Below are 16,923 nucleotides of genomic sequence, written 5' to 3' on the forward strand. Positions count from 1 at the left end.
CTAGGCTAAAGAGAAATGTGCTTTCTGCTGGACAATGAGAACTGTTTACACAATTTCTTATTACAGAGATGATACTCTCCCACATAGATACAAAATGCACCAACCCATTGTTAACACAAACAAACATTTAGATGAACATATGAGTGCTTATGTTCATGGAAAGAAGTTTTGAGAACTTGCCATTTTAGCTGTCCACATCCTGGGGCTGGCAAATGGGCTCAGTCCCCAACAAACATTAGGCTACTGTAAGGAAAAAATAATAATAATAGGAATTTCAGCCCACAACCGCTGTTCATGGAAGTCTATCACAACGTAGTCAGATAGACCTTCTGATTGTCAGCGGAAGGACCTGGAATGATCTATGCAGGTGAATCAGTGGAAAGTCACCTTAGGTTTTATGTGTGATATTTCTGTGGATGTAACATGGAGACTGATTGAGCAAAAATGGGTGTTTCATGGATATGGGACACAACAGAGATTTATTAAGGAGGAGCTGGCAAGCTCTGCCAGAGGCTGACAGCATAATGAAGGCAGTGCCTCAATTGAGGCAGACGATACGGGCATGTCATGGCTTCTGTTTGGTGGGAAGTCATTGCCCAAGCAAAGTTTGTTCCTGAAAAACCTGTGAATAGCGGATGTCCATGCACTTTTAGATTATGTCTCTGTGATGTGGGGATTGGCAGATGGATGGCAGATTGTACTGCAAGGAAAACATCCTCAGTGGACTGAAGATCTTAGTGCACTGCCTCTGTTTGGGCATATCTCCTACAGCCATTGATTTCATGTGCATGCTTATTTACGTATATCAGCATACCTATTTGAAATGGGGGTGCTGAAACCCTTCCTACTCTTTCCGTTCTTCTCCCTGTTTTGCTTTTTTGTTGTTGCTGCTGTTACTTTTGGTTGCATTTGCAAATATTTTTTAACTGAGAGTTCGCACAAGCATTAGAAGCTCAGAGAGCATTTAAGTCCCTTTTTACAACAGCTTTACTGTCCAGCACGCACCATTCCAAGTGCTGGTTATGACCAATATAGCTGTGTATGAATTCAGACCAGGCTGCTTTCTCCCAGGTGAACCTGCCTCACTTTTAAGTTGTTCCTCATTCCTGCCACCATCAGTCTGGTGGGGATGCAAGACAGGTCCCCCTCAGTGGCTGCTCCCAAGCTCTGGAATTCCTGCATCTCCCTCTGTGGTCCTTCTGTCAGCAGAGAAAGAAGTTTTTATCGGGGTTGGTCTTTAGCATATAAACTGGTGGTTTCCTGAAGGGTGTTTGGTTTCTTGGCACACTCTTTTGCTTTCCTTTTAAGTAGCAAGATTCTAATTCTCCCATGTGTATACACAAAACTACAGAAAACAATGGACTGGTTATGAAAAAAAGAAAAATGTTTCAGGGCATACTTTTCTGCAGTTTGATTGTACACACAACCTCAATATGTATTACTTGCACTGGTCATGGAATTAAGAATTAAGATCATGTGAAGGATTTGGGGTTGAGTGCAAATTTGCGTTGAGCATGGAGCACGATGCCCTGCCCTGACTAATTTGCTCACCTCCGACGTTTGGCCTTCCCCCACATCCTTTCACCAGAGCATCCGGTCCCTCTGTGCTCTCTCTCTTTCTGAGTGCAGGGTTGTACCTCAGAGGGAGATGGTACCCTTTAAACGTCCCAGACTCAGTGGCTGGCATTGCCAGGGAGGACCGGGAAGGAGCCTTCTCTGGGGAAACGGAACGGTAGCATCTGTGCGGGTGAACAGCACGGGGCTGGTAGCACGCGGCCCAGTGGCAGGCGGCACGCCAAGGCCCCCGCCTCCCCCCGGGCGAGGGCAAAGTTCTGCAGTCACTCAGTGAAGGAGATGATTGGGCTGAGGTAACTTAGCTGGCTCCCAGATACGAGGATGCGACAGTGCACCCTCTGGGGATCAGCGGCAACATCACGCTCCAGAAACTGCCCACAGGCAACACTTCTTTTTCTAGCTCTTACGGAAGAAGAAATCCACGGTTTTGGAGACATTGGCCTCTGCATGGTCCGTCAGGGGCTGTTTGGCCTACTGATTCTGCAAGCACAACAAAGTTTGCGCCTGCTTAGTTTTCCCAACTTAATTTTCTGTGTTTGGGCTTTGGAGAGGAAAAGAGTAATGGACATGAAGTTGAAGGCAGAAGAAAAGGTGAAACAGACATCTCTACATGGCATGGAATGCAGTCCGATGCCCCCTTGGCTTCCATTAACGAACGGTGCAGTTGCACTCAAACCGCATTTGCATGCTGGGTTGGCGGCGGCATTTCTCCTAAAACAGATTGTGGGAGCTTCAGGTGCTCAGCTGAGCTGGGTGCTGGAGTCTTGTGCTTGCACGGTGGTCCTGCGGCCCACATGGAGCCCACTCATCACTGAGAACAAATTACCTTTTGTTTCCATTTTTGGAACAAACCTTCCTGCTGCCAGACTCCTTGTAGAGCTTCTGCCTGGCTGTACACACTGTTCAGAGAATAATTATAGCTGCCCTGTTTTGTGTTGCACTACATAATTTGCTTAGTAAGTAATTGAGCATTCCCGCCCGCGCCTTGACAAACTTGCAAGTACACTTTCTGGTAGCTCGGGAGCGGGGGTTGAGTTGTTGCGTGCCATGGCTGATGTCTTCCCCTGCAAAAATGATTTCCCCTTAACTACATGTTGCATTTTGGATGTGCTATGGTGGCATAATTTTTCGAAAGGAGAATGAAGCAGTGAAATGTTCCACCTTATCCTAAGTGAGCAAACAGTTTTTAAGAGTGGCTCAAACAGGCTGCCCTGTGTGTGCATGGATGGCTTTTATCCCGCCATTATCTCCGGAGAGAGAGGTCTGGCAGGTCTTTACACACAAGCTTACAACACCTGGGCATCAGGTGGAAGGAGTACCGTGTTTCCCCGAAAATAAGACACTGTCATATTTTTTTTGGCTCACAGAAACACACTAGGTCTTATTTTCGGGGTAGGTCTTATTTTTTAGCAAGTACCAAAAATAGTATTAGGTCTTATTTTCGCGATAGGTCTTATTTTCGGGGAAACATGGGAAGTATGCTATGAGCATCCATTTCTTTTTGAAATCGTGTATTGGTTATTTATTCATCCGTAGGATCTCAAGGGGGTTCATGCACCACCTTCAGTTCAGGATGCTGAGCAGGAGGGAGCACCCCCCCCCCAGCCCCACCTCAACATTTCTCTTTTTTCATGTGTTGGCAATAAGCATTGAGATTTCCAGGAAGGCCAAAGCATGGCAGATTGGCTGGGAGCGCTTTCCACACAGCTTCTCCCTTGACACGGTTGGGCGAGATGACCTATGAGGCCCCTCCTGGCTCTGTGATGCTGAGTTCTGCTGAGGAGTTCAGGATGCAAGGAGCGTCTCAGCCTGTCGCTCCTCCGCCATCTCTCATTACAAACCTGGGAAGACGACGTGTGTGCTTAATTCCTTTTGTTATTCCTGTCCCTCATCACCTGTTGTGTTTGTGTCTGTCTCAGGTCCGAATGCTTCAAGTACAAGAAAACGATCAATTATCCACTCCTGTTTCTACTAATAGCCTACAGCACTGGCGTCACCATAGTAAGCTAAAGCATGTTGTGGAATTCTTGGGGCAGGGAAGGTTACAGGTGGGGTAGATCCTTTCTCTTCTGCCATCGGCACACAGCTTCTTCATAATCCACTGCTTCCCTTTCTCTTTTGCAAAAAAAGAGACGGCATGTGTGGTGTGGGGATTTAGACCACAGGATTGGGACTCCAGTGATCTGGGTTCCAGTCCCTGCTCAGCCACGGAGCTCACTGGGTTGTTTTCTGGGGATGCAGTCAAGAGGAGGAGAATGATGTAAGCCACCTTTACTTCCTTGGAAGGAAAAAGGGTGGGCTGTAAATATAATAATAAGTACCAAACATCGTATACCCAACTCCAGATGAATCCACAGCAGTGCCCTACAGAACAGCTTCTACCAGTGTCTTCTAATTTTGAGTGGCTTGCTGTATTCTGAATGTCAGTGTAAAATGCCCCTTGTGCTTTGGTGTAAATTTCCATTTGAATTGCTGAGGTGGGGCAGGAACGGGTGTTTTGCAGACAAAAGGTCTCAGCATGTGGAAGAATCCATTCGGGGGGGGGGGGATCTCTTCGTTTCCCTGGATCTCGACTCCCTGGTTTCTGGCCCACTTTGTTGTGGCCCTGAGTCCACGTTCCTGGCGAGCACAGCCACTGTTTGCGGGCGCTTGCCAGGATCGGGCCCTACTGCACACTCACCGTCCTGCTTCCGTGCCACACACAGCAGCTGTTCTTTGTCCTGCTGAACCTGACATGGAAGGAGGTTCCATGAGCATCTGCAGACTTCTCAGCTCAGCTCAGCTCAACTCGCTTTCCAAGACTGGGCCGAGCCCAAGGGGAAGTCTTCGAATGCCAGAGAGACGGGTTCCTGTGAGTGTTATCCGGCCCTAGTCCCAGGTTCGATCCTCGGCATCTCCGGCTAGGACTGGAACAAAGACTCGTGCCCAAGACCTGCGACGGCCCATCCATGTCAGTAACCCTGGCCAGATGGGCCAAGGGTCTGCCACAGGACAAGGCAGCGTCTGACACTCCTTTAAACCTGCAGCGGCTGCTGCATCCGTCTGAATGTGAGCTTAGCGGCATCCTCAGCGGGCCACTGGCAGCTCTCTCGCCACACGTGGGTCCTCTGTGGTGAAAGCTAGGAAGAGGCGCTCTATACTTACACTCTGTGTTTATCTTCTACAGGTGTACCTAAATTGGAAACAACCTGTGTTCCATCAGGTAATTGTTGCTCTTTTCTTCAGCTGAGACATAAGGGGTATAGTTGTGTATCATGGAACATTGGAGGCGTTTCTTGGGTGCCTTGGCCGAGCGTTTGTATCCATGGGGCCTGAGGCATTTTGCCGGAACCACCAGTTTCCTCACCAGTGAAGAGATGTCATGCGAAACAGGCATTGCCACTACGGAGCACATGTGCTCAAGCATAGCGTTGCCTGCCAACCCAATACATACCTATATTGCATACCTCACGACCTTGTTTACATGTAATGGCAGCCCATTGGTTAAATAAACATCGAGCTTTTGAGGACAAGCACCACCATTTCTGCTTTTACTCCACAACTTAGATTTGGCTTCTTCCTAGGTTGCGAACATGACATCCACAAGCCCTTTGAATTTTCTTCATTTTGTTCTGTTACAACCTGGAATTTAAATGGGTTTGTTTGGCCTTGCCATCATTTGCTGTAAGACTGTGAAGATGCAAAATGTGTTTCTTGTGGCACAAACATTAAATGTACAAAAGCAAACTGGCACTTGTTGGTTGCAAAAGTGCTCAAACCCTTTGCTGCAACATGCCTCCATAAGCTCTGACCAACCCACCGCCTCCAGAAGTAGTTGAATGGAATTCCCCTGAAACTCCGGCTTTGATATCACACTCCCCAGTTCATGAAGGAGCCGGTTGTGAGTTGTATAATTGAAGCAGAAGTGGCAGCACTTGTCCTGACAGCCTGTGGGATATTTAACTGATGCACTGTTGTTATGTCTGAACAGGGCCACTCTATTCTGCTTTTTTGAACGGATGGAATACCACTACATACAAACCATGCCATCATGAATAAAACAAAACAAAGCATAATATTCCAATACGGATTATCTTTCTTACACATTTCTTTGCTTTGCAGATATTTAGCCAAACATTTTTTTAGACTTCAAGTAAAATGTAGGCATGCCAGGAGCTAGATAGATGTTCTTTGGGATTAGATCTGACTCACAGGCCACAAGTATCTTGAAGCATAGGAATTCCGTTCTGTTGTAATTGCCAAATACATTGTTTCAAGAGTGACTAAAACTTAATGATCAGAATATAACAAGCCTTTTGTGGTTAAAAGCTGTAACAAAGAACCTCACCTCACAATCCACATCTCTTCTCATAGGTCCCTTCCTGTTTTCTCTCCCCTTCCTTGAACAGCCTTTCAGCCACCCAAGACCCTTGTGAAAGAGTGGCTTCAAGCTTACAGTGTAGTAAATCTACTGCTCAGACTAATACCTTCCGTAATTGTCCTGATTAAACTGTCTAGAAACAAGATGCTTGGCCCTCCAGAACGGATATCCCATTTCTCAGTGCCCAACTGAGGGGACAACCCTGAATGCAACCCACCAGTTACAGAGGGAATTTGATTCCGAGTAAATAGCCAGAGGATTGCATTGTAAGAAAATATTTAGACTTCTGCATGCCTGCATCAGATTTTTAAAACACCGAGAAAATCAGTATGGCTGGGTGCTTTTCTGCCTCTGCTCCAGCAAAGGAAACTTGCTGGTTTCTCTCCCCGCACCACAAATGTCTGAATCTGAGTTATTTCTTTTTCCTGTGCCATGAGGTGGAAACATCTTTCTGAATGTTTAAACTTCAGTTTATGTTGAGCAATAATCTGCCTTTCTTGGCAAGCTCCTGGTAGTATTGTTTCCACCTTCTAGCCAAATGAGGTGCTGAAGGGCACGCAGAGTTAATTGCCTGATTAAGTATTAGTAAACTTGCCTCACAGTGGCATTGTGTTCTTATACCACTAGCTTTTCATTCTGCACATGATATAAATAACTTTCTTAAACAGACCGGGACTAGGAAACACTCCCTATTTCTATTTTTCAGCCTAATTGTTAAGGCATATTCAGTCATGCCTGCATTCCAAGCATGTTGGAATCTCTTCTTCATAGAACCCTTCCCCAAACCGGTCCCCTCTGGAGATGTTGGATGTCAGCCTCCATCTTCCTCAGCCAGCCTTGCCGTAGGTTGTACCACCTAGGGAGTGATGGGGGAGTCACAGTCTGCCATGCCTGGAGGGCATCAGGTTGGGAAGCCTGGTTCATTATAGCAGAGGCTAAAATCCCTATTTGTGTAATACCCTTTTTGGGCCAGCGAAAGCATCCTGTATGAACAGGTGGCGACAGGTCTCCTGAAACCCGTGTGAGAATTCACTTAAACACGTCTTTCCAGCCAACGAGGATTACAGAGCCCGTTTTCACAATAGCACGTTAAATAAATGCACAGCATATGTCAGAGATGGACACGTGCGCTCTCCTTGCTTTCTGCATGCTGCTTCTGCTGCTGATCTCTCCTCCTCTTCCTCCTCCTCCTCCCCCCCCCCCAGCTTGCCAGTCCCTTTTGATGTCTACTGGAGCTTAGTGAATGTGCAGGCAGATTGTCAGACTCAGGTGGAGAATTGGCAGCTCCTAGCCAGCAGACCAAGTTGGGGAAGGCTGTATGGAGGAAGGAGAGAATCCAGCATGCTTGGAATGCGTGGATATGGACTTGGATGCAAACCAGTGAACAAGAAGCAGGGAATCCGGGAGCTGTGGCCTGTAGACGCTTCCTCCTCTGTGAACATACTCGTCCTCCTTACTTAGGCTTGGGAAAGTAGTACTAGAGTAGTGACTAGCAGAAGATTTCTTTTCAAGCCTGGCCGGGGTGGGTACTCTTTGTAGAGAACACGGGAGGAGAGCAGGATTAACTCTGGTTGTGTCTGGGGTGTCTTGTATGGATGGCTCTGCAGGTGACGTTCCGTGGCTGTGGGGATCTTTGTGAATGCAGTGTGTGTGTGTGTGTGTGTGTGTGGCGGGGGTGGGTGGGCATGTCGCTGGAAAGTTGGCTGCCGGGAAATACAGCCCTTGAGCTGAAAAAGGCTCCCCATCCGTCGGTTGCATTTTGGTTCTGTATATTCAAGGCCTGCTTTGCACTCTGCAGTGTGATGTGCTGTTATCAGAGGAGGAAATAAAAGAGTTTAGCAGCTCTGGAAGATACTAGAATCCTCTTTGGAGTTTTGGTGAACAAAGGGGGGAGGTGGAGCATGTTGAGAGGGTAAAACCTGGAAAGGCTTCGCGAACTAAAGGCACTGGATGGTCATCTGAATGGCAGCTTTAGCAGTGGATGTTGAGGAGAAAAGGCAGAGTGAAAAGAAGTGGCAACAGTAAAAGAACAGTGGAGCGTATTTTATCTGGCTGTGCAGCCCATGACGGAAAATCAGATTATTGTCTTAACAGCCACTCCCAAGGCACATTAACCCATGGAAAGTCTTGGAGAAATGTGCAGCAGCAGCTGAACTAGCATAACTCGGAAGCAAAAGGGCTTTTTGCATTAAGAGTTTCTGTGAGCAAAATTCATCTGGTGCATGAATTGAACTGAAGTATGGTTTCCGAGGCAGGGAAGAGAAATCTAAGTCAGCGCATTTCTCTCTGGAAGCCTGGCCACTGCCTCCTCCCTTATGTCACAATTTATTGAGGGTTTTTTTTTTTTCCTTTTTAGCTGCATGGAACCAAAATGTAACCAGCCTTGAATGTGTTTCCTTTTGCGCAAAGAAACTTAAAAGTGGAATGAGCTTGCGAAAAGGGAGCGCGGTGTCTTGCAAGCCTCACTGGAGAGAGAAATGTAACACCTCCCCACTTCCTTTGCCCACAGGTTATGTATGGGACGCTGGTGGCGCTTCTGGTACTCCGTTCTGTATATATAGTGCTATGGTAAGTAATGAGTAAATCTGGAAGTGGCAGCAAATTAACGAGCAGAGCAGCTTTCTGTGAGAAACTGGAATTGTCCTCCTGGGCTTCCCAGAGACCTCTTACCCACTGGCCTTTCTGATGGGCATTATTAAACTGCTGCTGGATTTCTCTCGGGCATTATCGGTTTTGGATAGGAATAATTGTGTTCCTGTGCACCAGTGCTCTTGTTAACAGTCACCTTTGTGGTTCACAGAAAAGCCCCTTAGTGACTCCACTGGGAAGCTGCCATCAGGGCACAGTTTCTTCTGGGTTCCCCCCGCCCATCAAGCAAAGTGCTGCTGACCCATACGGAGAGCAGCATCCCATGTGACTGGCAAAGGAGCTCGTCTGTACATGTTTCTGCAGCCTGCAAGGAAAATAGTATCGCCACTTTGCTGTCGTGTCGTTTGGCCTTTTTTGGTGAAACTGGCTGACGTGTACCCAAATCCTGAGTATGGCATTTCTGCTCTGAAATTAGAGCTTGCTTGCAAGAGCAGAGTAAGAAAACAGGATCCTTTTAAAGAACAGGAAGTGGGTAATTAGGGCATAGGTGATTAGTAGGTAGACTTAGAACAGCCTGGTCTGTTGACCGGGGTTGATGGGAGAGGAAGGCTGGGTTGGACCACATCATTAGCCTTTACGTGGACGTGAGCGGAATAGGGAGGAGAGCGCCTTCGCCTGACTCAGATTCCGGCAAAGGCCCGTTGCATCTGGTGATGTGAGTAGCAGTGAAGTGGGGAAGGAGGTTTTTCTGTGACCAGATTTCTGCAAGGAAGCTTATTGGCTTTCAAGCACGCATCTGATGACAGTGTAAAAGCTCTTTCTCAATTTGGGTGACGCCTGCCGCACATTTAAAGTAGTTCCTTGCCCGCCTGGGGTTTCCTGCCAGCTGTATGGTGCAGACAGGCAGGCCACAAGAAAGAAAGCAAGCAAGAAAAGGACCGAGCAGGAAAGGGATCTTGGGATGGTGGCAGACCGCTGGATGGAAATGCCAGCTCAGTATGCAGCTGCCATGCGTGAAGAAGAGAAACTCCACACTAGGCTTAATTAGAAGCGGAATAGAAAATAGAACTGCCAAAATCTCACTTCCCTTATCTTTGCTGTGACCACACTTGGAATGTTGATGTTCATTTTTGGGCACCTTACCTAAGAAAGGACATAATTGAGTTGGAAAAAATACAGAGAAGGGCAGCGAAAATGAACAGGGTACTGGAGGAACTCTGCTAGGACAAGCAGCTCATGCAACAACTGGGACTCTTTAGCTTAGAAAACAGGTGAGGAAGAGGAGTTGTGACAGAGGAATTTAGAATTGCACACGTGTGGAGACAGAACCCGGGGTCATCCCATGAAGCTGAGTGGTGGGAGGTTTCAGATAGAAAAAGGAGGTCCTCCTTCACACAGCATAGTTAACTTGTGGCACGGGAAGTGGTGGTGATGGCCACCAAACTGAGGGTTTCAAAAAGGGATTGGGCAGATTCCTGGAGGAGGAGGAGGAGGAGGACGCTATCCGTGGCTACTAGCCTTGCGGGCTACATGCTCCCTCCTTCAGCAGAGGCACCATGCCTGCATAAACCAATTGCTGAGGAGCTGGGCAGGAGGAGGTCTTGCACCCGTCCTGCTGGAGGGGTCCTGGAGCAGCTGGTTTGCCACCGTGTGTGCAGAGTGCTGGACTGGATGGACCTTTGGCCTGATCCTGCATGGCTTTCCTTGGGTGCTTATGACGTGCTGGAACCTTGGAATGACCTGTGCCCGTGCGAAGGCATACAGCGCAAAGAACTCAGCCATCTGGGAGCAGTGCGGAAAGGCTCACAGCTCCAGCTCGTTTGCCTGCGCTGGCTGTTGCCCGGCCCAGCAGCCCTTTCCTCCCTCCTGTCCTTAAAAGTTGGCACTGAAGATTGTGTCGAGTGGACAGTAACCTGCTCTGAGGCCCCTAAGACGTCGTTCTGTCTCTCTCTAGGGTGTATCCATGGCTCAGGGGGCTGGGCTATACATCCCTGACCATTTTTTTGCTGGGTTTTTTCCTCTGGAACGTAGACAACATTTTCTGCGAGAAACTGAGGTGAGTGAATTGTCGTTAACTTTTCTTGTTAAGGTCCTGACCGTGCATTTTGGCAATGTGCCTCTAGAGCCCACCCTGCAGCCTTCTGCCTCTCGTGCGGCTGCTGCTGGCCCCTCTCCCCTGTCTCTGTTGCAGCATCTCCTGGTGAAAGTACATGGCCAGGTAGCTCCTGCTTGCCTGATGGCTTGCTGGCCAGCAGGAGTGAGGTTGAGTTGTAACGAGTCATTGGGCTGTGTACGTTAATACAGCTACGATTATTGCAGTGCGAAGAAACCAAATTAAATAGGACTATTGTAACACACTCTACATGGGGCTGCCCTTGAAACATAGAAACAGAACGAGTCAGAAGGGACCTCCCGGGCCATGTAGTCTGACCCCCGGCTCCAGCCGGCTCCACTCACGACATGCCCACCATGTGCCTGTCCTTGAACACCCGCACCGATGGGGCCTCAGCCACCTCCCGAGGAAGCCCATTCCACACCCTCGGGGTCCTGACTGTCAGGAAGTGCTTCCTGGCATCCAAATGGAACCTGGGTTCCCTGAGCTTTGCTCCGTTGGAGCGCATCCTGCCTTCCTCTGCAGGGGAGAACAGGCCTCTCCCCACCTCCATGTGACACCCCCTCACGTATCTGCATGTTGCCAACAGATCTCTTCTGAGTCTCCTCCTCTCCAGGCTGAAGAGACCAATTCCCTCAGCCTCGCCTCAGACCCCATCCCTGAAACCAGCCACCAGCCTTGTGGCCCTACGCTGCACTGGTCTGGATACTTCAGTTGGTCCAGAATAGAGCAGCCAGGTTGCTGGGACCAGCAGAAATACACACACAATGCCGGTCCTGTACCATCTGCGCTGGCTTCCAGTTGAAGTCTGGGCCCAACTTGAGGTGCTGGTGATGACTTATAAAGCCCTAAATGGCTTAGTACCTGGATATCTGAAGGAGCACCTCCTACATATACCTACCCAGCCCCTAAGGTCCGGAGTGAAGGTCCTTCTTCAGGAGCCCTCTCTGAAGGAGAACAGGAGAGTGGCTACCTGGAGTAGAGCCTTCTCTGCTGGCACCCTGGCTATGGAACGGGTTCCCTCGAGAGGTGTGCCTGGCATCCATGCTTTTTCCATTTTTGCTCCAGGCCAAAATCTTTTTATTTTCCCATTATTTTAAATGTTAGTAGTGTTTTACGATTGGATTTTATCTACTATAATTTGGATGCTGTATCTTTATTTTATTGTATTACCACCCTGAGACATTGTGAAGGGCGGGATATAAAAGAGAGAGAGAGTTCGTGAAAGGACTACCATAGAGCTGGTGACCTTTCCATGTGGTAGTTTTCCTGGCTAAATGTAGGGATATCCTGGAGGCACTTGTTGATCTTCATGATATGCTGCAAATACAGGTTTAGATGGGCCTATGTTTTGAAACTCTACTCAAATGAGGTGGTCACCTCCCCTTCCCAGAGCAATTAACTGATCATGTTCAGGAGGAAGGTCTCTTCACACATCATGAGGACCAGAACCTTGCCTTTCCTTCATTTTTAAAAAACTGGACAAAATAATAATATGCCAGCTTGAATGTCCCAAACAACTTTTAATTTAAATATCAGTTTACGCTCTCACATTTGTCTGCCTTCTGGGCTCTTGGAACTGCATCTGAATAGGGGCTTCCTATTTTATCCTGGCCAGCTCACAGCAGGGGAGTCCGGGCACTTGCCCAGGCAGTCCGAGGGGATGCGTGCCCTTGATGCAAACACTGAAAACCCCCCTCTGAGGAAAGGCTGCAGCAGGTGGGGGGCTCTTTAGGGAAAGGGAGGCACAGTGTGGCGAGACGAGCTAAGGGAAGTGTTCTCCCTCTGGCAGAACACCGAAACCCAGAAACCCAGTTTGCCATCCCATGAGGCAGGTGGGGGGAAGATTCGGGACAGGCCAGAGGGAGCCCTCTGCACGGCACGTGGGCCCAGCCACGGGATCCAGCCTCACAAGATGCCACGACAGCCGCCCGTGTGGGCAGCCCCGAAAGGGGGCTGGCCAGAGCTACAGAGCAGGAGGGCTGCCAGTGGCTACTAGTCTAGATGACCCTGTGCATGAGCCAGTCTTCAAGTTCATACGCCTCTGAGTACCAGGTGCTGGGGATCATGGGCATGAGGGTGTCGTCGCAGCTTCCTCTTGAGCAGCTGGTTGGCCACTGTGTGAGCGAGATGCTGAACCAGGTGGGTCCTCGCTCTGTTCCGCCAGGGCCCTTCTTACATTCTTGAGGCTCAGCAGGGTCCAGGGTGGCCTGAACGGGGGCACCTTCATCAGCAAATCTCAGGCTGCAGAGAAGAGCTGCCTGAACGTGGGCTTTTTGCTCCGTTACCGCAGGGGTCTGTTTTCAGCTGTCTCCTTTACAGCCACTGGGGCGAGCCTGCCCCGGAGCCGAAACCAATTCCATCTATATCAAATTAACCAAAAGTTGCAAGAAGCAGCTCTCGTCTCGAGTCAGGAAGGCCTCCCGGGGCATTTGAAAGGCGATCTGCAAAGGCGAGCCCTGGGGCTGCGCACAGCCTTTCCCGGGCAGTGAGGCATCTACTTGCAGAGCAGGCAGCGTGGTGTAGGTCGCTCTCGGGTCATGCAACTTGGCTGCAGTGCTCCCGCTGAAAGAATGGAAAATCCGTCTTCAGCAAGCTGTCTAGGGAAGAAAAGGTCGTGTTTGCCTTGCCCATTCTTCCTAGAAAGCCGGCTTTCGTTCCCAAGTCTGTGACTGGACAGCTTAGACGGGGGGAAAGGTTTGACCGATCTTGTTGCTTCTCTCCACAGGGCGATACGTGAGAGCCTGCCTCCGCTCGTGAGCGTCGTGACACAGTTCCACGCTTGGTGGCACATTTTTACGGGCCTCGGCTCTTACCTCCACATCTTGTTCAGGTGCGATGGCCTTCCCTTCCCGGCAGCTCTCGGTGGGAAACTCCTCCCCTGGTCCCCACCTGCTGTGCAGCTAGAAGCCCTTCTTGCAGAGCATCCCGGTTGCTTGGTGAACGCTCTGTTCCCGTTCTCAGTGTGGAGCGACGCCCTGGGCTGCTCTCCCTTCGTTCCCCCACAGTTGTGGTGGGTGGGTGGATGGAGGGGGCGGGCTCAGTCCAGAGAGTGAGCTGGGGGCTTGCAAGCCCCCCCCCACCTTCTGCTTGCGGCCAGCCAAGCGGCCCTGTGGTGTTTCGTTCACACTCTGTCACATGCTGGGCTTGCAGGCCTCGCGAGTGTGTGGTGACCCGTCCCCGGTGCCTGGGGGCAGGCCGCTTTCTCCACGGCGTTCTGTTCTCACGGCTCTCCGGTGGCCAGACCGAGAGGGGTGTCTGTTTTCCGTAGCGGGCCTGTGTTCAGCTTGGCAGCTCGCAAGATACACAGATTCTTTTAATTGTGTTTCGCCTCTCCGTCTCTTCCAGCTTATACTCAAGGACACTTTACTTGAAGTACAGGCCAAAGGTCAAGGTAAGCATTTGGGATTTTAAAGGCACAACCCTGCACATGGTTAGGCACAGAAAAATGGCCTGCATCTCCCATCATGCTGGCCGGGGCATGCTGGGGGATGCTGGACTTGTTTTCTCTCCCAGCATACACAGGATTGTGCCTCGGTGTAATCCGGGTCTTGTGCAGCAGAAATAGGGCCCTTCTTATGACTAGGACTTGTTAGAACAAGGTGTGTAATAGTGGCAGTGACGCATACGTATTTTTTATTTTTATTATAGAAAAAAACAAAATGTACGACATACATAAAACCTGCTGTGTCAATCTAACATTAAGAAGAGGATATAAGGGCAGATTGTATCCTGAAGTCTATTTATTTTACTTCCAATATATAATCAGCAATGTCCATTTCCCCCTCAATAAATTTGTTAAGTTGTACACCTGCTTGAGTCCTTGTGTAGCAAGTTAATTTTGTCACGAGCACAATTGTCTACGTCAGAAGGGACTGTTCAGTGGTTAAGGAATCTGTCAGCTTTTTCTTCCTGGCCATTTGATGAATCACAGCACTCTCAGGGGGCCTGTCACAAATTCTAATCTGTTGGGATAAGGTAGCCCAGCAAAAGTACCGCAAGGCAGTCTTTCCCAACCTGGTGTCTTCCGAAAGGTTAGGACCGCGGCCACCGTGACTCCCAGCCAGCATGACTCTGGAGATCTGGTTGTTACGGTGTTGGTCTGGGGCTTGAAAGTCCCAGGTTCTGGTTTCCCCTGGGCCATAAAGCTCACTGGGTGACTTTGGGCCAATGGCTGACACTCAGCCAAACCTACCTCACAGGGCTGTTGTGAGGGTGAAAGGGCAAGATGGAGGAGGACCACGTCAGCTACGTTGGGCTTCTTGCAAGAGCACCAAGGTGGGGTAATACGTGTAGTAATCGTACTGTAACTTCCATGTGGACGACACCAGGTGGGGGCAGTTTGCTTTAGAGTCTTGAGATATTGCGTAACCAGTCATTTAGTCCCCCAAAGTTGAAACCATTCTTTGGAAAGCTTGGATTAGCCGTTTTAAAACAGGAAGGCTGCTTGTGCTGCCTGCCGTCGGAGCTCTTGAGCTTGCCGGATGGTGGACTATTTTGCACGGCGTACCTGGAGCCGTGTTCGCAAAGGTGCGCATCCCTGCTGAGCAGGTGAAGTGCGACAGGTGTCTTTGCGACGTTGCTCCATGAGGTTGTGCCAGGCCCCGAGTCGTACTTCTCCCGGGTTTAGGGCCACTGTGCTTCTTGAGAGCTGTAGCTGGGCTTGGGCTGCAGGAGAGGGCGTCTGCCTTCATCCCCGGCTAGCGGGCCACCAGAGAAGAGAGTGCTAGCCTAGCTGGACCTGTCGTCTGACCCTGCAGGGTCACCCTTGCATTCTCCTCCACCCCTGAGCGGCAAGGCACACGTGTTGCATATCTTTGGTTCCATGCCTGGCACATCTCTGCTGAAAAGCAGAAGGTAGCAGCTGATGCGAAAGACCATTCGTTATCTGGAGCCCTGGATAGCTCCTGTCAGTCTGATGACAGAGACGTCAGTGATGAGCAAATGACAAGGCTTCATGCATAACTCTCCTCCTCTATGCATCAGGGTCTTCTGATGGCTCTTGTTTTCCTTGTCCGTGGTTTGCCTGCTCTGTCATCTTGTTCACTTTATCTTTGGGCTGCCTGTCCTCAGTGGATCAGTGAAAGTCTTTCTGATCCGTTAAACATGTGGAGCTGCTAGTCAGGAAGCGGACCGTAAGGTTTTTATTCTCTCAAGCCACGTGAGATCTTGTAGGCCCTTGAGTCACAGATGCCAGGAGTAGAGGCCTCCCACTTCTTCCCTCTCTCCCTCTGCCTGTTTTCTCTTCAATGTTTGTTTTTTAATAGGCGTACTTAATTGAAGAATAATTATGCAATGAAACGGCAGCTCCCCCTCCCCATTTTTATTTTATTCTTGAAAAGACTTAGCATTGGTTTGCAGCATTCTGAACTGCGGAAGAGGGTATAAAATACAAGCACCCTCCGAGGACCATCCAGACTATTTACTTAACCCGACAGACTTCATATTTAGTTTGGCCCTAAAGACAACTTCAAAACACTTAAATGTCCTTGGGAAGAACAAAAACATTGAAACAACGGACAATAATGGAAAAAGAATAACAGCACATAGGCCACTAGCCTAAGGGTGAAATTCTGTGCATTTTTGGAGTGGAAAGTCCTCCAGTTCCCGCAGCATTCTGGCTCGGGAATGCTGAGAGAGGAAGGACTTTTCTCAGTCTAAAAATACATAGGCTGAGCTTGAGCAAATGTGACTGAGTGGACAAGAGTCATAAATGCACCTCCTGTCTTCTTTCTAGAGGGTGCCTCAGGGGTGAGTCCCATCTCAAGGTTACTTCCCACAATAATAAAACAGGTGGTACCTTTTACAATACTAACCCACAATCTGGCCAAAGTGAAATTATGGCTAAGCTCCAGCAGGAAAGCGGTTTAACTTTCTCCAGTTGAAATCAGCGGGACATAAAAGTGCTTAAATGTGCCCTGTGCACTGAGAAAGCCCTGAGCCCCTCATGCAGTTTTGAAATACTGTAAAGCGCGGGTTACAAAAAATTGAAATAAATAGATGTCCCGGAGGACACGTACCCAGGCAGGAATTTTCTCCTAATACCTAACAGACCCCCTGGCCGGTACCACAGGAATGGGAGCTTCAAAAGGCAGTGTCGCTGCCGGGATCTTGTGTTTCCGCTGAACCAGCCGGGCTTCACAGAGCCCAGAAAACCCACGAGTGCAGTGCTTCTGGCACAGCTGCCAGGTTGGCCAGGCGGGCAGGCCTCGCGGACCAGCATGCCCTTGCACCATCCTGGCAAGACGCGTGCTTTGGTGGAGGCAGACCTTGTGCACACCACCAA

The 16,923-nt window shown here is 49.4% G+C and overlaps 1 protein-coding gene across 5 annotated transcripts in view; it reads left to right on the top strand.

Moving 5' to 3' along the window:
• Positions 1–16,923, top strand: part of ACER3 (alkaline ceramidase 3) — a 43,772-nt gene that overhangs the window by 19,190 nt on the left and 7,659 nt on the right. For 4 of the 5 annotated variants that reach the window (XM_044450130.1, XM_044450133.1, XM_044450132.1 and 1 more), the window contains 6 exons: positions 3,495–3,576; positions 4,742–4,777; positions 8,445–8,503; positions 10,479–10,580; positions 13,366–13,470; positions 13,986–14,031. In XM_044450130.1, coding sequence (XP_044306065.1) covers positions 3,495–3,576; positions 4,742–4,777; positions 8,445–8,503; positions 10,479–10,580; positions 13,366–13,470; positions 13,986–14,031 — 430 coding nt within the window. Of the gene's footprint in view, positions 1–3,494; positions 3,577–4,741; positions 4,778–8,444; positions 8,504–10,478; positions 10,581–13,365; positions 13,471–13,985; positions 14,032–14,288; positions 14,451–16,923 lie in introns of those variants that run through there. The other variant, XM_044450131.1, reaches the window with a different exon arrangement.

Source organism: Varanus komodoensis, unplaced genomic scaffold (assembly GCF_004798865.1).
Source record: "Varanus komodoensis strain SLA01 unplaced genomic scaffold, ASM479886v1 scaffold63, whole genome shotgun sequence".
Taxonomy (NCBI): Eukaryota; Metazoa; Chordata; class Lepidosauria; order Squamata; family Varanidae; genus Varanus; species Varanus komodoensis.